The sequence below is a fragment of the Hyperoodon ampullatus genome, assembly GCF_949752795.1.
Source record: "Hyperoodon ampullatus genome assembly, chromosome: 9".
NCBI classification, from domain to species: Eukaryota; Metazoa; Chordata; class Mammalia; order Artiodactyla; family Ziphiidae; genus Hyperoodon; species Hyperoodon ampullatus.
In genome coordinates, this window is record NC_136922.1 from 34,747,534 (window position 1) to 34,772,426 (window position 24,893).

Sequence of the window (24,893 nt, forward strand, 5' to 3'; positions counted from 1 at the left end):
ATACACATATATGTACATATATATGAACTTGGATAGATGTCAAAACATAGTAAATGAAATTATGATACTGTAACATATCAGTTACATAAAATTTCACAGAAAACACAAAACAATATTCACATATATATCCATGAACAAAATATGTAAGAGTATTAAAACTACACTAATAACTTACACTTGAAATTTGTGGTAGCTGTTTTCTTTGAGAGGTAGGAGGACAAAGATGATGTCAACTTTATAATAATTTGTTTTGTTAAAAAATAACAGATAATATAGCATGTTAACAGCTGTCAATTCTGAGTGAGAATTAAGGTAGGTATGTGTTATACTTTTCTTGATACTTCAATTTTCTGGATTGTAAAAAAACAAAAACTAATCAAGGTCACCAATAAGATGATAATTCAACTCTCTTCTCATCAACTTAAATACTGACAAAAAGTAATATGTGAGTTCAACACACTAAAATGCAAGATAAGCAAATGGAATAAATTCCAAGTCATGTAATTATGCTGATAAAGCTTGCGAAAAGTAGAATAAAATATATCTTAGAAATGAGGTAAAGAATTTTGATCTTAAACATCTTTCATATAATCGCTAAAATGAATTTTCTCTCTTTAATATCCATATTTCCCAATTTGATAGCTAACTATCACTTTAATTTTCATCTAAGCACTGAGAAAAGAAGTAACAAGTACAAGTCTTAAAATAAATCAACTAACCTGTATGGGTTCTTCTATGTCTCTGAAGCTCATCACTCCTTGTAAATCTTTTGCCACAAAACATCCAGTTACATATAAAAGGTCTTTCTCCAGTATGCCAGCGAAGATGTGCTCGTAGGTGAGATGTTTTGCCATAAACTTTTCCGCATCCTTCAATATGACAGATATGTTGTTTCTTTTTTCCTGGTTCATTACTGCCTCTACAAAAACAAAAACAAAAACCAAACATTAATTACACTCCCAAACACCAAGCTTATAATTCAGGAAAAGTAAAAGGGAATCAAGGTAATTAAATGATGCTTTTCTAAATGGGTTTTTTAAATCATGATGCCACAACTGTAGTGAAAAATCAGAAAAATTTCAATTAAAAAAAGAAACGGCACTGTGTAGTAAACTCAAAAGTGGTATGAAAACACATTAATTTTAGAGAATGTATGTTCTGCCATGGGATTCACATGTTCATTTCCTAGTACGTTCCTCCCCTGGGGAAAAAAATCTCTTTAAACTTTTCAAGACACTTGAAAACTCTCCTCTAAAATACCAAAGAATGGTAATCCTCATTTAAAAGTGTAAGGTTCAGAGTTTCACTTCCAGCAAAAGCAGCACGAAGAGCTCCCTGGACCTACTCCCCAGTGAAACCAGTGCAAATGATAACAAAAAAAAAGCAAATACCATTTACAATCTCTGGAAATGGCCCTATGAGTATACAGCAAATAAAGAAACATTTATTCATGAAAATCAAATAGAACTTGGTAAGAAGACTGTGAGTCTGCTGTATTTGAACCAATACTCACTCCGTCTCTCCCTCCTCCTTCCACCTCACCTGACACAGAAACACTATAGACTTGTGCAATCAACAACAGGGTTTCCTCTTCTCCCACCCTTCTAGTTGCTGGGTTATCTCCCCAAGAGAGGCAGGACATCAGTATTTCTCAATCTACCCGCAGCTACCTGTTACTGAGGCTAAGTTTCAGGTGAGTGTGGCTGACAGATGGGGAACAACCTTCTTCCACCCAATCCCAACCCCTGAGACACAGGCTCAACCTTGGATAAGGCATGATGAAAACACTGGGGTCCAGATGACCCTTGACCCAGCTCATTTGTAGTTCATAAATCAGAGGTTCCAAGCCTTGAGTGACCAGCCAACAAAACTTGAGGCTACTGCTGACCTCCTGCCCCCCACGTGCTCAGCTCCTAGACCACAGAATGCATAGGGAGAAATGTGTCACTGTCCCAACCCCTAGTTCAAGAGTCATGACACAGAGATTTTGGCCAGAGAGGGAGCATACCATAAAACAGAAGGCTCCAAATCTCTTCCCAAGAAATTGACTTCATTTGCAACAAAGTGTGGAGAGGTTTGAGCCTAAGGATGATCTTAAAGACAGTGGGGATTGTTGCAAAAGGCAACTGGGAGGAGACTAATAGATTCACTGGAGACATAAGCTAAACTATAGACTTGCCAGAGAGAACTGAGGAAAGAGGTAGCCGGCAGGAGTCCTACAGGATCAGAATAAATCTCAAGCACAGACCTAAGTTCTGCCTTTTAAAACTCTGATTGGATCGGCCTGTAGAGCAATATACGCTTCAGGGTATTACTGAAAACAGACCAATCAGCTGGCAATTAGTGGAGCTTAACAGCTGGGTGTGGTCAGGGAAAGAGCCAAAAAAATCCCTACCAAAACCACTGTCATCCCAGGGTCACTAAGAAGCAACATGCTTCATACTGGGGGGAAGGAGTGGGGGCAGGGATTTTCATTAAAATAATCCAGCTCCTCACTAAACAAACAAGCAAACAACAGTAACAAGCCAGGGGTGGGAGAAGGACAGAAGGCAGTACTAGTTGCTACAATATATTATTTCTCCAGTTTCCAACAAAAAATTATGAGACGTGCAAAAACCAGAAACAAAGAAGGAAAAAACTACCTATACACTAGAGAAAAAGCAGGCAAGAGAAATTGCCTGTGAGAGCAAACAAATTTAACAAGCTTTCAAAGCAGCCATTATGAATACGTTCAAAGAACTAAAAGGACATCATGATTAAAGAAGTAAAGCAAGGAGGTATAATGACAATGTCACATCAAACAGAGAATATCAATAAAGAGCTTGAAATGATTTTTTAAAGAACCAATTAGAAACTCTTGAGATAAAAGGTACAACTGAAATGAAAAATTCACAAGAGGGACTCAAGAGAAGGAAGAAATAGTGAAACTGAAGACAGTTCAATAGAGATTATGCAACCCAAAAAGCAAACAAGAAACAGAAGAAGAATAAATAGAATGTCAGAGAAATGTGGAACACCAACATATGAATGAGAATACCAGGAGGAGAGGAGAGGAGAGGGAAAAGGGAGTGGGGGATGAAGCAGAAAAAAATATCAAAGAAATAACAGCTGAAAACTCATGAAAAACATTAACCTACACTTTCAGGAAGCTCAACAAACTCCAAATATGATAAATGTAGAGATCTACAAATAGACACTTCACACTAAAAATCCTGAAACCCAAAGACAAGGACGAAATCTTGAAAACAGCAAGAAATATGACTCATCACTTAAAGGGAAAGCCCAGTAGTATTAAAGGCTGACTTCTCAGTAGAAACATATTCAAGTACCCCAAAACAAAACAAAAAACAAAAAAACCCCACAAAAACAACCTCAAACAAGAATCCTATATCCAGCAGAGCTATCTTTCAAAAAAGATACTCCCAGATAAACAAAAACTAAGAGAATGTGTTGCTAGTAGACTTGCTTTGCAAGAAATACTAAAGGAAGTTCTTTAAGCTGAAAGCAAGTGAAACCAGCAAGTAATTCAAATATATATGAAGAAACAAAAGCACACTAGCAAAGGTAATTATAAAGGACAGTGTAAGTGCATATTTCTTCTCAACTTATTTAAAAAGCAATTTTGGGCTTCCCTGGTGGCACAGTGGTTAAGAATCCACCTGCCAATGCAGGGGACATGGGTTCGATCCCTGGTCTGGGAAGATCCCACATGCCGCAGAACAACTAAGCCCACGTGCCACAACTACTTAGCCTGTGCTCTAGAGCCTGCGAGCCAAAACTACTGAGTCTGCGTGCCACAACTACTGAAGCCCACACACCTAGAGCCCGTGCTCTGCAACAAGAGAAGCCACTGCAATGAGAAGCCCATGCACCACCACAAAGAGTAGCCCCTGCTTGCCACAACTAGGAAAAGCCCACATGCAGCAACAAAGACCCAAAGCAGCCAAAAACAAAGTAATTAAATATGGTTTAATAAAAAATAAAAAGCAATTTTATAAAACAATATGTATAAAATGTATTGTCAAGCCTGTAACATTAGAGAAATGCAACATATGTGACATATCTGCCAATAACAGCGCAAAGGAGGTGGCTGGGAGCAAAGCCATAAGGAAATGACCCCAAATGGGAACTCAAATTCATGGGAAGAAATAAAGAGAACCAGAAATGACAAAGTTAACATAGCAAATTTAAAAGACATAAATTTATAAAAATAATAATTATAACAACATATTGTGGGGTTTGTAACACTTATGTATAACAGTAATACCATAAAAAGAAGCAGAAGGGAACAGACCTATATAGGAGTAACATTTCTATAACTCACTGGAATTAAGTTACTGTAAATCTTAAACTGATTATGAAAAATTAATATATTGTAAGGCCTAGAGCAAGCACTAGAGAAATAAGCACAGTGAAAACATCATTAATGAAATTAAAATGCTATATTACAAATTAAAATGATATTAATTTAATTCAAAAGAAAGCAGTAAGGGAGGGATAGGGGAGCAGAAAAAGACATGAGACAGAAAACAAAAGGTAAAATGGCAGACATAAATTCATTATATTGATAATAACATCAAATGCAAATGGATTATATAAACTAATAAAAAGGTAGGTTTTGTCAGATTAGATTCAAAACAAGATCCAACTATGTACCATCTATAGCTGACACACTTTACATTTAAAGGCACAAAAATACAAAGATATTGAAAAAGATGGAAAATGGTATCATGCAAACAACCACAGGAAAGCTGGAATGGCTATACTAATACCAGACAAAATAAACATTAAACAAAAGATGTTATTAGAAATAAAGAGAGAAATTTGATAAGGATAAATGGGTCAATCCATCAGGAAACATACATGCATTTAAACAAGAGTAAAAAGAGAGTGCCAGGGTCTTCCCTGGTGGCGCAGTGGTTGGGAGTCCGCCTGCCGATGCAGGGAACATGGGTTCGTGCCCCGGTACGGGGGGATCCCACATGCCGCAGAGCGGCTGGGCCTGTGAGCCATGGCCGCTGAGCCTGCGCGTCCGGAGCCTGTGCTCCACGGCGGGAGAGGGCACAACAGTGAGAGGCCCGCGTACTGCAAAAAAAAAAAAAAGAGAGTGCCAAAACAGAAGTAAAAACTGACAAACATGAAAGGAGAAATAGACAATTCAATGATAATAGCTGGAGATTTCAATACTCTATCTTCAATGATGTTTCCACAAAACAACTAGGTAGAAGATCAACAAGGAAGCAGAAGACTTGAATAACACTGTAAATAAACAAGACCTAACAGACATCCACAGAACACTCCAGCCAACAACAGCATTCTTCTCAAGAGCGCATGGAATGTTCTCCAGGACAGATCATATACTCGGCTGTGAAACAAATCTCAGTAAATTTAAAAGGACAGAAATAACAAAGTTTTCTGACCACAGTGGAAGAAAACTAGAAATCATTTATAGGAGGAAACTGAGAAATTCACAAATACCTAGCAATTAAAAAATATACTCCTAAATAACCAATGGGTCAAAGAAGAAATCAAAAGGGGAATCGTAAAAGACTTTGAGATGAAGGAAAATGAAAACACAACATACCAAAACTTAGCGGATACATATAAAGTAATGCTTAGAGGGAAACTTACAGCTGTAAATATCTATATTTAAAAAGATCCTACCTCAAACCTGTCAGAATGGCTAGTATCCAAAAGAGAACAAATAACAAACGTAGGCAAGGATATGGAGAAAAGGAAGCTCTCGTGCACTGTTGTTGGGAACGTAAATTGGTACAACTGCTGCGCCAAACAGTATGGATACTCCTCAAAAAATTAAAAATAGAACTAATATAAGACCCAGGAATTCCACTCCTGGGTATTTATCCAAAGAAAGTGAAAACACTAATTAGAAAAGATACATGCACCCTTATGTTCACTTCATCATTATTCACAATAGTCAAGATATGGAAGCCACCTAAATGCCCATCAATAGATGAATGGATAAAGAAGATGTGGTGTGTGTGTGTGTGTGTGTATATATATATATACACACACACACACACACTAGAAAATTACTCAGCCACAAAAAAAAGAATGAAATCTTGCCATTTTTGACAACGTGGATGGACCTAGAGAATATTATGCTAAGTGAAACAAGTCAGACAGAGAAACACAAATACTGAATGATTTTACTTATATGTGGAATCTAAACAACAAAATAAATGAACAAACATAACAAAACAGAAACAGAGTTATAGATACAGAGAACAAACAGGTGGTTGTCAGAGAAGAGGGGTGTGGAGGGAGGAAAAAAAATAGGTGAGGGAGATTGAGAGGTACAAACTGCCAGTTAAAAAATAAATGAGTCAGGGCTTCCCTGGTGGCACAGTGGTTGAGAGTCCGCCTGCCGATGCAGGGGACACGGGCTCATGCCCCGGTCCAGGAAGATCCCACATGCCGCGGAGCGGCTGGGCCCGTGAGCCATGGCCGCTGAGCCTGCGCGTCCAGAGCCTGTGCTCCACAACGGGAGAGGCCACAGCAGTGAGAGGCCCGCGTACCGCAAAAAAAAAAATAAATAAATAAATAAATGAGTCAAGGGGATGAAATGTACAGTGTGGGGAATAGGGTCAATAACTATGTAATAATTTTGTACAGTGATAATATCATAACTAGACTTACTGTGATCATTGTGAAATGTATAGAAATAGTGATTCACTATACTGTGTAACAGGAACTAACAGTGTTGTAGGTCAGTTACACCTCAAAAACAAACAAACAACTCACAGAAAAAGAGATCAGATTTGTGGTTACCAGAGGAGGGGAAATGGATGAAGGCAGTCAGAAAATACAAACTTCCAGTTCTAAGATAAATAAGTACTAGGAATGTAATCTACAACATGATAAATATAGGTAACACTGCTGTATGTTATATATGAAAATTGTTGAGAGCTAAATCCTAACAGTCCTCATCACAAGGAAAAATATTTTTTCTATTTCTTTAATTTTGTAGCTACACAAGATGATAGATGTTCACTAAACTTATTATGATAATCATTTCATGATGTATTAAGTCATATTATTATGCTGTACACTTTAAACTTATACAGTGCTGTACATCAATTATATCTCAATAAAACTGGAAGGAAAAAAGATCTTAAATAATGTAAACTTCCATCTTAAGACAGTAAAACAGAGCAAATTAAATCTAAAATAAAGCAAGCAGAAGAAAGAAAATAATAAAGAACAAAGCAGAAACTAATGAATTAGAGAATACAAAAACAATAGAGAAAAATCAATGGAACCAAAGGCTGATTAAAGGTCAACAAAACCAACAAGCCATTAGGGAGACTAACAAAAAAAAAAGAAGACTCAAATTACTAGAATCAGAAATGAAAAAGGGGATATCACTACCAACCTTACAGAAATAAAAAGGATTATAAAGGAATACCAAGAACAATTGTATACCAATTACTTAAAAAACTATAAGATGAACAAATTCTTAGAAAGATACGAAGTACCAAAGCTGACTCAAGAACAAGACAGAACTCAGAACAAGTAATGGGGTTGAATTAGTAGTCAAAAAAATACACACAGGAAAAGCCCAGTGAGCTTCACAGGTTCACAGAACATTTTAAAAATTAATACCAGTTCTTCACAAACTTTCAAAAAATGAAACTGGAGAGAAGACTTCCCAACTCATTCTACAAGGCCAGTAATACCTTTGCTCAAATTAAAGGCATTATAAGAAAACTACAGACCAGTATCTCTCATGAACATGCATGCCAAAATCCTCAACACAATAGTAAGAAAACAAATCCATCAACATATAAAAAGAATTACATAGCATGACCAAGTTGTATTTATCCCATGAATGCAAAAGTACTTTAACATTTAACAATCAATTAATGTAATATACCATATTGACAGAATAAAAAACAAAACTACATGACCATCTCAACAGATGAAGAAAAGCATCTGACACAATCAAAAACCCTTTCCTGTTGGGTGAGTTGGAAGACTCATACTCCCCAATGTCAGAAGTTACCACAAAGCCAAAGTCACCAGGACAGTGTGGTATTGGCATAGAGACAGACATACAGATCAATGAAACAGAACTGAAGAGTCTAGAAATAAACCTATGTGTCTATGATCAACTGATTTTTGACAAGGGTGCCAAAACCATCCAAAGAATGGGGAAGGGACAGTCTTTCAACAAATGGTGTTGGATGAACCCTTACCTCACACCAGTTACAAAAATTAACCCCCAAATTGATCAAAGACCTAAATGTAAGAACAAAAACTATAAACCTCTTATAAGAAAAGTGGGAATCTTTGTGACCTCAGATTGGGCAATGGATTCTTGGATATGACACCAAAAGCAGAAGCACCGAAAGAAAAGACTGGACTTCACAATTAAAAACTTTTGTGCTTCAAAGGACATTATCAAGAAAGTGAAAAGACAACTCAGAGACCGGGAAGAAATATTTCAAATCATAAATCTGATAAGGGACCTGTATCCAGAATATATGAAGAACTATAATAATTCAATAATAAAAAGACAAATAATCTAATTAAAATAGGCATAAGATCTTAATAGACAATTCTCTAAAGAAGACACACAGGGACTTCCCTGGTGGCACAGTGGTTAAGAATCCACCTGCCAATACAGGGAACATGGGTTCGATCCCTGGTCTGGGAAGATCCACATGCTGCATAGCAACTAAGCCCGTGAGCTACAACTACTGAGCCCGCATGACACAACTACTGAAGCCCACGTGCCTAGACCCTGTGCTCCACAACAAGAGAAGCCACCGCAATGAGAAGCCCGTGCACCACAATGAAGAGTAGCCCCCACTTGCCACAACTAGAGAAAGCCCATGCGCAGCAACAAAGACCCAACACAGCCATAAATAAATAAATTAATTTAAAAAAAAAAGATATACAAATGGCCAACAGTAAGCACACGAAAACATACTTTATATCATTAGTCATCAGGGAAATGCAAATCAAAAACAAAAATTTGTATAAGAATATTTGTAGCAGCATAATAGCCAAAAGGTGGAAAAAATTCCAAATGTCCAACAACTGATGAATGGATAAGTAAAATATTGTATATCCATACAATGGAATATTATTTTGTTCATTAAAAAGAATGAAGAACTGACACATGCTATAATATGGATCAACTTTGAAAACTTGCTAAGTGAATGAAACCAGTCACAAAACCCACATATTTTGTGATTCCATTTATATGAATGTCTAGAAAAGGCAAATCTATACACAGAAATTAGTTTAGTAGTTGCCTAGATCCGGGAGGGAAGAAGGAGTGATAACTAAATAATACAGGATTTGCTTTCAGGGGAACAAAAAAGTTCTAAAATTGACTGTGGTGATGGATGTACAACTCTGAATATATTAAAAACCACTGAAATGTACAGTTTAAATGAGTGAATTACATGGTATGTAAGTTTTACATCAATAAAGTTGTTTTAAAATTTTACATAAATAAATGAAAGAAAGAAAACCATAAAAGAAAGTATAAGGTACATGGTAGAGGACCACTGAAATCCTATTCCCAAAACAGCTCAATCTAATACCCTTCATAACAATACTGTATCTCAACTCTTGGGCTATAAAGCTAGTGATGTTCTAATGATCGAAGTACTCAGCCAATGGCTTGATTTTAACTAATACCCTACGTGCCTTGATTACATGTAATTGTTCATTACATGTTAGCTATTATACTAGTCTCCACTGAGTTGGGTGGCAATACAACATTTACCTTCCTTCTCCTTCCCTACAATTAGGACAGGAACAGGCAACTCTTCGAAGCCTCTTGCCAGGCTGCACCTCTTGATCAGAAGCCTGCTGGCCTTGCTGCAAATGCACTTGTGTGAGTTGGTCAGGACTAACAGCACCTATAGTTGCATTAGCAATTCCTCCAACTGCTACGGTTACAGGAGCTATTGTAGCTTGTTGGACTTTCACTCCATCTTGTCCTTGCTGCTGACCTAAAAATGAGAGGGGAAAAGAGTATTACAATGTTTTCTATTCCTAAAAAAAGGATTTAAAAAATTTCCATATGGACACTTTAAAGCTACCATATTTGTTCTAACAGATTATCTGTGTAAAGTACAAAAGCAAAGGGGTTAATTTAAGTTTTATACTATGCCAATCCTCCTAAAATATAATATTCTAACCTTAGCAGCTCAGGCTGCCTCTATATCTGGTTGGTGGGACTATACATAAATTTTAACCCTCTTGTGGCTTAATTTCTCCATCTGTAAAATGAAGATTAATAATCCTTGCTACCTTACTACCTCACTGAAGTGCTGTGACGATTCATGAGACATTTTTTGAGATCCTCAGATGAAAGATGTTATATAAATACAAAGCATTATTATGACCATTTCCACAGTAAGCAACATATCTCATTCACTCCATGAAAATACAGGAATAAAAAGTAACTAAACAAAGGATTAAGTATAATGGACATTTCTCATTCCTAAACACTTTAAATTAAGCAACATCTCTTTACTGATGAGTCTTTTTTTTTTAATTTTACACACTGAGTTAAGCAGCTTTTTAAAAATGCAATACCATGCATGATTATTACATACTGTCACTAAAATCACAGAACAGACATTTAGGATATTATTACTTCATTCACTCATGTTATATAGCTTAGTTTTCACCTCTCAGGTCAGTACACATACCAACTTGGCTATGTTGGCTTAGGAAAAATATGATAAGCAGTATATAATATGACAAAATTTACATGGCTTAAGTTGATCGAGTGTATATGAGTATGCCTTATAATTATACTTTCTCTCAACATAGTTCTACTTTCTCAGGTGTGGGAATAGCAAGTATGTGAAGGGGCAGAAAAGAAAACACCCATTTATGAAGGAATGCTCCCACCTCAGAGTTGATGTAAGAATTAAATATGTTAATTTTTACAAACCCCTTACCACCACCAGTGCCTAGCAAATAATTGTTCATTACATGTTAGCTATTATTATTACTAGTCTTCGCTGAGTTGAGTGGCAATACAAGAATAAAATATGGTTGCAGAAACAAACATGTGAGTACTGCATATAAAATAAAAGGGTTTATTTTAAAGCTGCATACGTAGTACTTTAAACATGCGAAGCAACCACGAAAAGACAATAAAAATTAGCAAGTGAGAAAATAGCACACATTTTCAAAACAAAATTAAACCTTTGACTCTGCCAGCCAAAGTCAATCTCACCCTCCTCTGTGTAGTCACAGCAATCTGAAACCTTTGGTAGCACCAATAACTTTAATACAAATAAAATATATGTGGGGCTTCCCTGGTGGTGCAGTGGTTAAGGATCCACCTGCCAATGCAGGGGACACAGGTTCGAGCCCTGGTCCGGGAAGATCCCACATGCTGCAAAGCAACTAAGCCCGTGTGCCACAACTACTGAGCCTGCACTCTAGAGCCCACGAGCCACAAAGACTGAGCCTGTGTGCCTGGAGCCTGTGCTCCACAACAAGAGAAGCCACCACAATGAGAAGCCCGTGCACAGCACGGTAGAGTGGCCCACACTCACCACAACTAGAGAAGAGCCTGCGCGCAGCAACGAAGACCCAACACAGCCAAAAATTAATAATAAAAAAAAATATGTGTTCTGTCACTGCTTTAGTAGAGACACATATTTTAGTTCTTCTAGTAAAGTTTAAATTTCCGTTCACCTTTGCATTAACAAGGTGTGATAGGTAAAGAAATGAAAAGTAAAGTGAGAAGTTGTGAGTTCACGTCCCATTCAGTGACTGTACACTTGGAGATCCTCACTTTCCTCACCTCTAATACTACTGACCTCCCTAAAATTCCTGTCCCTTACCTACTTTAAAGAGTTGTTTATGAAGATCAAATTGATTTTCTAATGGGTAAAGGCTTTGTAAACTGTAAAGCAATATGTAAAGTATAATTATTATGCCTCAGTGCAGCTTTCGGGCACACATACGTTCCATATACTCGGTAAAACCAGATTCCTTAAGGATGACCTTGGCTAAGCAAACTATTCAAACTACTTATGCATCTAGAAGCACAGTGATACACATACTCCCTATTTACTGGGGGAAAAAAAGTGTTTTTGGAAATGGGAGTTCTATTCAAACCAGCACTAAACACTATACAAAGTCTTCACAGCTTGGTCCCTATGGAGATGTAGGTATTTCAGGTTGGCAAGTATTCTTTATGTCTCCTGAAGTCATGAAATATTTCTGGCCGTAATTTTTCCAGCTACTGTTTATACAACAGTTGGTCATTCCTTTCAGGTTGCAATGATATTTATTTAAGATGCCCTTCATTATGTCAAAGAACTGCTAGAGATCCATGATCACTGGCTGATCATACCATTTCAACAGACACTCGAGCCTCCCTACGAACGTTTATTTGTTCAATGCCTAAACAACTTGAGGAGTTATTTCAAGGAATAATACTAAGCAAACCATATTTGAATTTAAATATTTAAGCCTGACAACTCTCTTGACTTCTTAACCTAGATGTCCCAGACAGTTCAACGACAGCTCAATACTACTTTTCTTTCATTTCTACTGTGACCGATCAAGAACAAGCCACCAAACTCCTTACTAAGGCCTCCAAGGCCCTGCTCAAGTTTAACTCCACCCACCTCTCAGGCTTCTTCTTGTATTAGTCTCTCCCTTGCTCGCTCTACTCCTAACACACTTGCCTTTTTCTCTGGTCCTCAAACAAATCAGGCTCATTCGCTGCTTAGGGCCTTTGCACACACTCTCTAGGCTGGGCGAGGATGCCTTTGCACCCAGATCTTTGCACACTGACTCGTTAGTAACAGTCTGATCTCAGTTCAAATCCTCCTCTTTAGAAATGCCATTCCTGACCACATCATCATAGCTTCCCTTAGTCCATTTCTGTACCATCACCAAGTTTTGTCTTACTTGCCTTAAATTATCTTGTCCTTTTATTTTTTCTGTCTTCGCCTCACTTCTGAATGTTCAGTGCCATGGTAACAGAGATCCTGCCTGTTATGTTCACTGCTGTATCTCCAGATGTGGAACAGAGCCCAAACAACAGAGCCACTCAATAACATAAGCTTAATAAAGGAAAGTTTAAAAGAAAAACACATTTTAATGCTGTTTTGATCATATCACTTCTGTGCTCAGTAACTTTCATTCATTCCCCATTGACCAAAGTCTGGCATTCAAAGGACTCCACCACAGGGACTTAGTTCCTGGCTCACAGATTTCCTCCTAAAGGCCAAATCCAATGTGCATTTTCTCAATGCACATAAATAAGACTGCACTGCTGCACGTGACACCACTGACTACTCTGTCCTTAAAACTTGACTGTCGGAGCTAACTCCCTACATTCTCAGAAACTCTTCCTCTCTGTTAGCTTTCCCCATCAGCATTTAAACCTAAACTGACGTCACATTCTTAAAAGATTCACCTACACTGGTTGCCTTTACTCCTCATTTCCCGTTCTTTCTTTCTTTCTTTCTATCTATCTATCTATCTATCTATCTATCTATCGGCTGTGTTGGGTCTTCATGCTGCACACGGGCTTTCTCTACTTGTGGAGAGCAGGGACTACTCTTCATTGCGGTGCTCAGCCTTCTCAGAGCACAGGCTCAGTAGCTGTGGTGCACGGGCTTAGCTGCTCCACGGCATGTGGGATCTTTCCCATATCAGGGATTGAACCCGTGTCCCCTGCATTGGCAAGTGGATTCTTAACCACTGCACCACCAGGGAAGTCCCTCCCATTCTCTCTTTAAACTACTGAAATTAGGTGTCCAACCCATCATTCTGCTAAAATGATGACAGAACGAACGATTTCTCTGATGGTAAACCCAAACATACTCTTCCCTTGGATCTTATTTCACCTCTGGAGCACCTGGAGCTGCTAATCCCACCCTCTTCTTGAAATGCTCTCCTTCTTGGGCTTCTCTGGTACTACTCACCACTGTTGTTCCTCCCACTTCTCTAGCCACCCCCACATAGCTCCAACTTCTCATTCTAACTTGCTCCTTGGTTTATTCACACACTTTCATAACTTTTACTACTATGTGTAAGCTGTATCTCCCAAATCTGTACCTTATGCTCAAACACCTCTCATAAGTGTCAGACTCTTCTTGTCATCTGCCAGGGAACATTTCCACACAGATTTTTCACAGGGAATCTGTCTAGGAATCAGACAGGTTATCCCACAAAAATGGTACTCCGAGCTACCATTTTCTCTTGCTTGATTACTACAACAGCTTCCTAAACAGGTCTCCCCGCTACCACTGTCCTCTATAAGTTCATTCTTAACATTGTTTCCAGAAGAATCATACTTGCAGAACTATTATACAATAAGAGTATCCTGGGGCTTCCCTGGTGGCTCAGTGGTTAAGAATCCGCCTACCAGTGCAGGGGACACGGGTTCGAGCCCTGGTCCAGGAAGATCCCACACGCTGTGGAGCAACTAAGCCCATGCGCCACCACTACTGAGCCTGCGCTCTAGAGCCCACATTCTGCAACTACTGAAGCCCAAGGGCCTAGAGCCTGTGCTCCACAATAAGAGAAGCCACTGCAATGAGAAGTCCGCTCACCGCAACTAGAGAAAGCCCACGTGCAGCAACGAAGACCCAACGCAGCCAAAAATAAATAAATAAATAAATAATTTTAAAGTGTATATTGGAAAAAAAAGAATATTCTGTAATAGATAAAAAGAATGAAAGAAATCTTTATGCACTAACCTAAATAAACCTCTAAAATATATGGCTGAATGAAACAAAGTTACTGATGTTTACCTTATGATATATACTACAGACACTATATATTTCCTACAATGATTTTCACACCTAATACATAAATTGAAAAAAGTCTGAAAGGATATGTAACACACTGATTAACAGTGCTTACTTCTAAAAGGGGGTCTGAGAGATTGGAATGTAGTCAGCAGGAGTGTTAGCCTGCACTTTTTTTTTTAACAAGGAAAATGTTTCCATGTATTACTAGCATACTAAAGATTAATTTTAAAAGGAAAAAACCTGCTGGTAATTAACAGACCCAATATGGAAGTTTATTATTGCTTTTATCTGCATTTATCTGATTCCTAATAGAATTGAACATGTTCTTCAAATATGTGTTGGCCATCTGAATACCTTTTCTGAACTGTGTGTTCAAATCCTTTGCCATTTATCTACTATGGCTTAGGTCTTTTCTTTTCTGTAGCTCTATTTATTAAGGACACTTTGTCTTGTTTAAAATATTTTCTATGATGTATAAGCTTTAAGCACATATATTAAAACCAAAGGAAATATGGCTAGGTCAAGCCCTGCAAAGTCAGCTATAAATGACATTTTAAAAACTCTGATGCCTTCACAACATTTAAATACAATGGGAACACAAGGGGAGAAGTAGAAATAATAAAAGATGAAGATACAACCTTATTGTCCACTTCCTTTGACTGTACTGATTTGATCCTCTTAGCATTTCACACCAACCCTTTGAGGGAAGTAGGACAGTTAATATTTTCATTTTATAAATAAGAGAATATAATCCAACTGGTCCTTATTTATTCTTATGGAAAAAAACATGACTTGCAAGATTTGAATGACAGGTAACATTACTGTGTACGTAAAATAGGCCTATACATTTGAAAAATAAAAGAAACCCCAACTATCTATTGGTAAAAAAATTAACCCAACTACCAATTCACTGAAAATGATCTATTTAATAATAGTGAAGCACAGGTTCAAAATACTATGTTAAATACATGTTTCATAATTGTGTTTTTTACACTTAGTCTAGGATATAAGGTTATCTACTAGATTTGAACAGGAAAAACAAAAACTGTTGACTTCCATAATATAAAACTTCCTGTGGAGGGCTAGAGGGACTTCTTACTCTTCTGAAAACATTAAAATGATTCTTAAATCAGCCTATTTTGGTTTATTTATTTCCTCTACAGATTTGCCTGGGAGTCTGTCTATACAAAGGCTTCTGAAGGAAAGAATATATGTCTCCTTACTTTGATGCAAATAATTTTCAATAACTATACTCTGAAATAGGATTTGGTTGCCTTATAATCTAACTTAAAACAGACAAGAAGGCTGTGTATTCCTAAACATAAAAAGATTACCAGGTATGTCTAGGGCTTGGGGGCAGGGCGGGTAGGGAGAAGAAATGGGAAGTGACTGCTAATGTCCCTGGAGTTTCTTTATGAGGTTATGAAAATGTCCTAAAATTATATCATGGTGATGGATACACAATTCTGTGAATACACTAAAAGCCATTGAATGTAAACTTTAGATGGCTGTATCATATGGTATATGAATCACACCTCAATAAAGCTGTTCAAAAAAAATTTTTAACTAAAAATTCTACTCTTGTTGGCTCTAAGTCTCTTTAAACTAGTGATTCTCACCTGGAGGTATTTTTGTCTTCCAGGGGATATTTGGCAATATCTAGAGACATTTTTGGTTTTCACAACTTGGACAGTATTACTGGTACTTAGTGGATAGACGCCAGGGATGCTCTTAAACATCTTACAGTGTACAGGACAGGCCCTCAAAACAAAGAATCATTTGGTCTAAAATGTCAATAGTGCTGAGGTTAAGCAACCCTACTTAAACTGAGCTTCCATAAATCAACTAATGTTCATGGCCCTAATTTATTCATTATAAACAACCAGAACCAAAATCAAATATATGAAAAATTAAAACATGGTACATTTATATGCCTAGAAAAATGATAAACTATATGCGTCTCCATTAAAAAAAAAAAAGCAACTACAGGACTCTGAATTAAAGCCCTTACAAAGAGAGTAATATACATTTGGGAACAGACTTTGACAGATATATGACTTGGATAGATTCCATAGTACAGTGGTAGTAAAAAGAATAATACCTTGAGTTTGAAATTATGCTTATTCCAAAATACTTCTTTACCTATTGAAGAGCTGTCAACTCTGTGTTTTTCTACAGATGAACTATAACCTGAGAACATTAAGAAATAACTGAGTCTTCTCTGCACTTCTTAAATGAAGGTGAACTATATATTAGCAAATGATTTCCATGACCTACCATGGGTCATGTACAAGTTGTAAACCTATACTGAGTCCCTGAGTAGGTACAACAGACAGTTTAGCAATACCTATAGATTAAACAGAGCTTTGAAGTCAGGCAGATCTATCTTTGAGTTCTCAAGCTCTGTAGTTTCTTCCTTGGAGTGGCAGGAAGTAACTGAGATAACGCATGTAATACAGTTAGCACAATGTCTGGAGTACAATAAACACTCAATGTTAACTCCAATACATCTGAAGTTGCATAACTGGTTAAGTACAAATACTTAATAACAGCCGCTCAGATTTCTATAAGTCTTAGATCTTTGCATAAGAACCTAGTGTACAAGTGAGATTTATTCATTCGACAAACATTTCCTGAGTACCTGCTACATGCTTAACACTGCTGGAGAAATAGAGTCTGACTTGAAACTCGAACGTGTGGGGAAGACAAGTTTAAACAAATAATTATAATATGTGCTACAACAAAAACATACATAAGATGCCTAAGTAGTACAGAGGAAGATGATTTACTGGAAAGGAGAAACAATGAAAGTTTCATGGAGGGGATAAAATCACTGCCAGGTAGAAAGAATAAAGGTAAACAGGAAGGCAATGGGAATGGGTATATTTACAGGCATATCTCTGAGACAGCATATTGCTGGAGATTACAGTTCCAGGAAACGAGGGGCTAAAGGTAGTGCTGGAGGGATAGATCAGGAAGGGCCTTATTCAGTTTCTTAAACAAGTGACTTTCTGGGGTGGGGGTGCGAGGGGTGGATCCTTGTTAAAATATCATGGCCACCCCTCCCTTCCCCAACCAGAGAATAGCTGCCATATAATAATCACCTACATTTACTGAATTTATTAAATGGCCAGAATACATAATCAACTACTTTATACTTTATCACCTAATGCCCTCTCTGAAGGCTCTGAGAGGTTATGTAAATTTCCCAAGGTTATACAGCTGCTATCAAGTACAGCTGCTATCAAGTTACAAAGCCAGGGTGTGAACCTTGTTCAGCCTGAATCCAGAGCCCTGCACTCTTTTCCAGGTGGCTATGGTATCTCCTTGGGAACCAGGGATATTATTTGGGCTTTGGAGGCAATAGAGAGTTATCAATGGTCTTAAACAGAAAATTAATGGATTCACGGTCACACTTTAGATACAACATTGCCAAACAATCAATGGAATGGAGTGTGGAAGTTCTATTCATAATTTTCAAATAAGACCTGTAGAAGACCCATCATTAAATCCTCCATATTACATTATGGACATGACTTTATCAGTGTTCTAACATGACCTTTACATAGATTAGATAGGAAAGCTGCCTAAACCAGCCCTATGCATCAATTTAAGATTTTGCTTTTCATTACCATTTATTGAAAAAAACAAAAAAAACTCCACACACAACAAGGTCAAGCTTGGTTTACAAGCTGTACATCTCTTAAAATGGGTCAGAAATTCAACAACACCTAATAGACACTAGGCTGTATTTCAAGAGCAGGTATCTCAGAGGTATACATAAGTAAAACCTGCCAACCAATTTTCATGCTTGAAGGTGTTGCTCTTTTGAACCTCCTTGAACTAGGAAGGAAAGGCAACTCCAATCACTTAGGATCTGCTATTGATGAGGCATGGCAGGTGGTAATTAAGCTTTTTCACTCTCATTTTAAGTCCTAAAGTGGTTGCCATTATTCATGAAAAGCAGATGTCGACCATGAAGAGCAGATTTGGGCAACGTTTTAAAAATGAACACTAAACTTCACTAATGATCTGATACCTGAATTCGAGAAAGTGAAAGGAAGAACTATCCTATTTTTACAGAATGAATACACTTAGAAGGGACATCTAAGCAGAATTAAGAAGCAAGCAGTGAGAATGCTGATTGTAAGAAAACAAACACTAGTAATCTCCGAAGTTTCTTTACGATATAACCCTACCAGTAAAAATATCTTAACTTCGTAACCCAAAATATTTCTTTAGGGCTTCCCTGGTGGCACAGTGGTTAAGAATCCTCCTGCCAATGCAGGGGACACAGGTTCGAGCCCTAGTGCGGGAAGATCCCACATGGCGTGGAGCAACTAAGGCCACGCGCCACAACTGCTGAGCTTGCGCTCCAGAGTCCGCGAGCCACAACTCCTGAAGCCCGGGAGCCTAGAGCCCGTGCTCTGCAACAGGGGAGGCCACCGCAGTGAGAAGCCTGTGCACCACAGCGAAGAGTGGCCCCCGCTCACCACAACTAGAGAAAGCCCACGTGCAGCAACAAAGACTCAACACAGCCAAAAAAATTTTTTTAATTAAAAAAAAAGCATTAATAACTTGAAAAGTCTGCAACTGGAAACCTATGAAGGCTCTGACGAAGGGAAAAGGAGTACACAATCAAACCTGGGTTTTAGGAAAACTGCAATGTCAAGTATGTGACAGAAAAGCTAGAGGCAGAGAAGCCAGTTAAGAAGAAGCTATTTTACCTTCCAGATGATGAGTCCCTGAAAAAGAACACTGACAATAGAAAGGAAGAACTCAATAAAAGAAAAATAATTATAATAACAAAAATTGGTTGCTAGCACTTAGTGAAAACTTTTCTGTGCTCTAAACACTGTGCCAAAGACTTTACATATATTATTCCACTAAAGTAACACTATTATTGCCATTTTACAGATGAGGACACTAACATCTAGAAAAACACTTAACTGAGATTTAAGTGGTAAAACCAAGACTTGAATCAAGGTCTAATTCCAAGGTTCAGGCACAGAACCACAAACTCTGGCTAAAATCACTGCTAATCCCAAAACTTCTGAACTTCATCCTCATCCTCACCTTGCTCTCTAGTTATCTGACTGCGAACACACTCTCAATTCAGCAACCTCTTCTGGCTTCATCTGGCACCCTTTGCTAATAGCCCCTTGCCTCTTTGAACTTCTGCCATATCCAGTGGTAATTCCCCTCAGAAAACAAACTGATTTCGTCTTCTAATACTGCCTCAGAAAACATATTTCTTCTCTCTCTCCAGTCCTTCCCTCTCCACTAGTTCTACGTTCCTATCGAACCAATCTCCTTGAAATCAGATTAGCCCCCTCCCATCCAAGTCCATATTATGCAACCTAACATGTAAGTTTGACCATGATATTCCACTTCTTAAGGTCCCTGAGGGTTCCTCTTAGCTTTCAGGATACCTTTTCAATTCTTTTTTTTTTTTTTTTTTTTTTTTTGCTGTACGTGGGCCTCTCACTGTTGTGGCCTCTCCCATTGCGGAGCACAGGCTCCGGACGCGCAGGCTCAACGGCCATGGCTCACGGGCCCAACCGCTCCGCGGCATGTGGGATCTTCCCAGACCGGGGCACGAACCCGTGTCCCCTGCATCGGCAGGCGGACTCTCAACCACTGCGCCACCAGGGAAGCCCCCTTTTCAATTCTTATCATGACAAGGGAAGAATCTCCATGACCTGGCCCTTGCCACCACAACTAGAGCATATAAAATCTTGGTCTGAACACATGAAACTATCTGTGGTTCCCTGATCACATCGTGACATGACTCTGACCCTTTGGCTGGAATAGCCTTTCTCTGCCAACCTGGCTAATTTTTTGCCATCCTATCTGAGCTATCCTGTATCACCTCCTTAAGAATCCTTCCTCACAAATTCCCTCATTTGATTACAGTACTGTATCCTCAGGGGTTCCAGGACCCTCTGTGTTTACCAAAACCGGCTCAAGTTCCATAGTCAGCCCTCCATATCCACAGGTTCCGCATCCATGGATCCAACCAACCACTGAAGTGTTTACCTGTCCTTTGTCTATGTTCTGCAGTTGGGTGAATCCACAGATGTGGAACACGCAAATATGGAGGGCGGGGCCAACTATGCACTTTTATGTCCCCACAGAAGACAGTTCCTTCTATTTAAAGCATTATCACACTACATCATAACTAATCTGATTTCTAATCAACCGCCCACATCCCTGTTCCAGTTACATATTTATGTACTCTTTAATGCCTTCTTTATTAGCATTGTGGTCTCTATACCTAGCATAGTACTTAGCAACTAATAGGACCGCAATAAATTTTTACCAAATGAATGCACATAATCAGTCCTAAAAAGCCTTCCTCTACTAGCCCCCAATATAGTGTCCTCTTCCCGTTTTAATCAAACTTATCCAAAGTGTATCCTACACTTGCTAGGTCATATTTTCACCACTCACTCATCCATTTAAATGCTTTCACAGTTTTGCTGTAACATTCCCTAAGCTTTACAACGTAGTACTGTCCTATAGAACTTTCTGCAATAATGAAGAAATTCTGTATCAGGGCTCTCCAGTATGGCAGCCTCTAGCCACATGTGGCTATTAGCTATCGAAATGCAGTCCAAGTAAGAAAATAAGTTTTTAATTTTAGTTAGTTTTACCTTAAATAGTCACATGTGGCTTGTGGCTTTCATATTGAACAGCACAGTTCTAGGATCTCATCAAGTTTCAAACACAAAATTCAATATGAACTTTTCTCAACACTCACTCTCCAAGTCATCTTTTCAATGTTTAACACTCTGAGATTCCTCTTAGTTGTTGACATACAACCCTGTCCTCCTCCTATCTCCCTGACTGCTCTCACTTCTCTAGACTCAACCCTCCCTTTGTCCCCAGAAGACTGAGTGTAACCCTAAGGCTACTTGTCACTCTACTGCACTTCAAACTCAAAACTGTCTCCCTCATCAATCTCACATACTGCCATAATTTCAACTACCAGCTCTATGCAGAAGACTTCCAAATCCGGAACGTCAACTCTGATCCCTCTTCTCAGATACAATCTCCAAATACAAACTGGACATATCCAAAGAAATGTTTTACTATTAACTCAAACTTTAAAAATATCAAAATTCAGGTTCATCACTTTGCTTTTCTCAATGTCGTTTCTTTTAACAGTGCAATCATTCTCATGGCCACCTGGGCTCAAACTCTTAAGGATTACCTTTACCTTATTCTTTCCGCTCTATAGTCATGCATCAAATCCTGTCAATTGTTTTCTTAAAGTCTCTTGAGTCACACTTTACACCCAAGTTCTGATTTCCCATCACTGATATCTGAGCTAACTCTACGGTCCCAAAATTGGCTTTCCTGTTTCTCCTATGTCTTTGGCTTTCCTGTTTCTCCTATGTCTGCTAGATAATAGAACTAAAATACCACTTCATAAATGAAACTTCCCTTCCTCTATCCCTCCAAAAATTAACACATTCACATACTCCTTCAGGGACTTGTGCCCTGCCTTTGGTCTGACACTCTCAGTCTATAACCAAATTTCTACCAATCTTGCCAACTGCATCTTCTACCATTGCCCTCAAAGTCTCCACTTTGATTTCACAGTACTGTACCCACAGGGGACTGGTTCTAACTAAAAGGATCTACCAATTCTTTCTTAAATATGTAAAGCACATTCCAGCTTCCTCTCTTTTGTACCTGTTGTTTCTTTGGCCAATAATGCGTTCCTTCTTACACTTCATGCTTTTTGGGGGTCTTCCCCTTCCTTCAAGAATCAGTTCAAGCCTCCTAGGCATCATAAAGCCTTTCATTTCTATCCTGGCTCTCAGTGGCATCTTCCTGCTTTTAATTTCAATATAACTACCTTTTATCATTCAGCTTGCTTTTACTATATTATTTCTATGTACTGTCTTTAATTTTAATGAATATCCTGTCTCCTCATAGAACAGAACCTTTTTTGAAGGCCGGGACTATGTCTTATACCATCTTTATGTTCTAGGAATTTAGCTCTGTGCTCTGTGTTCCTACACTTAGTAGGAACTTAAGGACTAATCACAAAAAAAGATATGTAGTTGAGAGTTTACAAGTAATAAGAAAAAGAGAAAATCAGCAACCAGGGACACTAACAACTCAATGATAGGAAATAATAGGGGAAAAAAGCAGTCTGACATGACAGCAGAGAATTGGCAAAGGCAATCACGGAATCAGGAAATAGTGTACTGGCATCTGAAAACAGCAAAATCTTTTAACAATGATCATCAAATGACGGGATTTTTCTCTTGTATAGGCAGTTCACCCAAACAAGCAGTGCTCAAAATAAACAGGTAAAATATAGGGTTTCTGTTTTAATTATCTTTCTTTCCCCCCACAATGGTATTTATTTTAATGAAATCTGATACATCAAGGCAAGCTAGCTTGTGTAGTTTGGTATGAGGATTCCTAAAACATTAGAATGATAGTCTTAATTGCATAGAAGTTTACAGCTGATCTGTCCAGCCCTGGAAACACAGAAGTGGCACTCAGTGCCACCAGGGTACAGTATGCTCTGTCAGTTCTTAGGCTCACAGCTTAAAATAGTTGTACAGTTCAGGGCCAAGAGAGGCTGAGCCAACACTGTTAGGCTGTCACGGATCAGTCTAACTCCATAGATGGCTATTTTAAGATTCATCTCTAAACAGCAAACTGAACAACCAGGAAAGACTAGCTTTCTACTTCCAAGTGTACATGAACCAGGCACAGATTTTCTCTAAAACCATAGAAGGAATCATTCTAACCATATAAGAACCATCCTACATCCCCTACCATGCAATCCAGACCCATCTTCAGTTGTGGGGAATTCAGTTCTAGTCACCTCTTTTCAGTTCCAATTAAGATGAGTATGAGCACATTTTTGGGGGTGGGGGGGAGAACTTTTAAAATTATATTGACTTTCTTCAACAGAAATAACATTTGGCATATTTGGGGGGGTTAGAACACAGACAAAGAAAAGGTTCTGTTCACTTACATAAATTCACAGATTAATTTAAAATCTCATTTTCAGAAATAAATCTTAGAAGACAGACCTGTTTGTGCATTTGATGGAAGAGACTAACTCAAATAATTTAAAGATGTGTGCAGACAAGGAAATGAATGAACTCCACTGTAAAATTATAATCAAAGTCTAATTCTTAACAAATGATCTCTACATTTCCTCTTAAATAGTTCTAAGAACTCCTAAGTTTAACTATTTTGTCCTTTTAATTTCTTCATCACAATAAAGCACCAAAAGACCATGAATGAATTTACAATACACCTGTATTAATATTTTATTTCATTAATTACTCACAGCTAAGGTATCTCAAGATTATTTCTACATATGTACATTTAACCATGATATATAACAATAGCTGGGAAATAAATCATATAAAGTAGAAGAACTAATTAAAAAAAAAACAGTGGATCACACTCATATCCCTATCCCCTTTGTCACATTAGGGAGTTTAGTTATTATTTTCTATTTCTATTTTGCTGTCCCTCGGAAAAATTCAATGTGCTTTATCAGCTTGGGCAGACGATGATCTATTCATTATCAAGGAAGACTCCTGCCTGCTTACCCCTGATGATTTTGAAAAGGAAAGGAACATGCAAGTGTTCTTATTTCTCACCCCAGTAAATCCTCTATAAACTTAGAGAATAGCCTGAAAACAAAATAAAATTACATTTAGTTATATTTCTTACAAACCCTAACAACTTACTAACTTAAGTTCAAAGGGCACCAGTAGACCTGTATCACATAAAAATTTGTTTTAATTAGTAAACAAAGAATTACGAATGATTTTAAAATCCTAAACAACAAGGTGTAAAATTTGGCCAGATTTACAGTATCTGAACTATGGCTGTCCAATGAGTATCTAACATTTCAGTACAAAAAGGAACTACAATGCTAAAACACAAGAAAAAACTTAATTGTTTAATGTAACTTTTATTAGCAGTTACAATACACAAACTCAGTATAGAACTAATACGTCATTAAATAAAATCAGAAGATTTTATACTAATATAAAATATAGAGATTTTGGGCTTCCCTGGTGGCGCAGTGTTTGAGAGTCCGCCTGCTGATGCAGGGGACAC

The 24,893-nt window shown here is 37.9% G+C and overlaps 1 protein-coding gene across 2 annotated transcripts in view; it reads right to left on the reverse strand.

Moving 5' to 3' along the window:
- The window catches only part of SP4 (Sp4 transcription factor), a gene marked incomplete at its 3' end in the record, with an annotated part of 71,492 nt that overhangs the window by 22,070 nt on the left and 24,529 nt on the right, over positions 1–24,893 (reverse strand). Inside the window, exons 3-4 of one of the 2 annotated variants that reach the window (XM_079711743.1) lie at positions 9,764–9,992; positions 720–919 (exon numbers count right to left, since the gene is read on the reverse strand). In XM_079711743.1, the coding sequence (XP_079567869.1) occupies positions 720–919; positions 9,764–9,992 (429 nt within the window). The remainder of the gene's footprint in view (positions 1–719; positions 920–9,763; positions 9,993–24,893) is intronic. The other variant, XM_079711744.1, reaches the window with a different exon arrangement.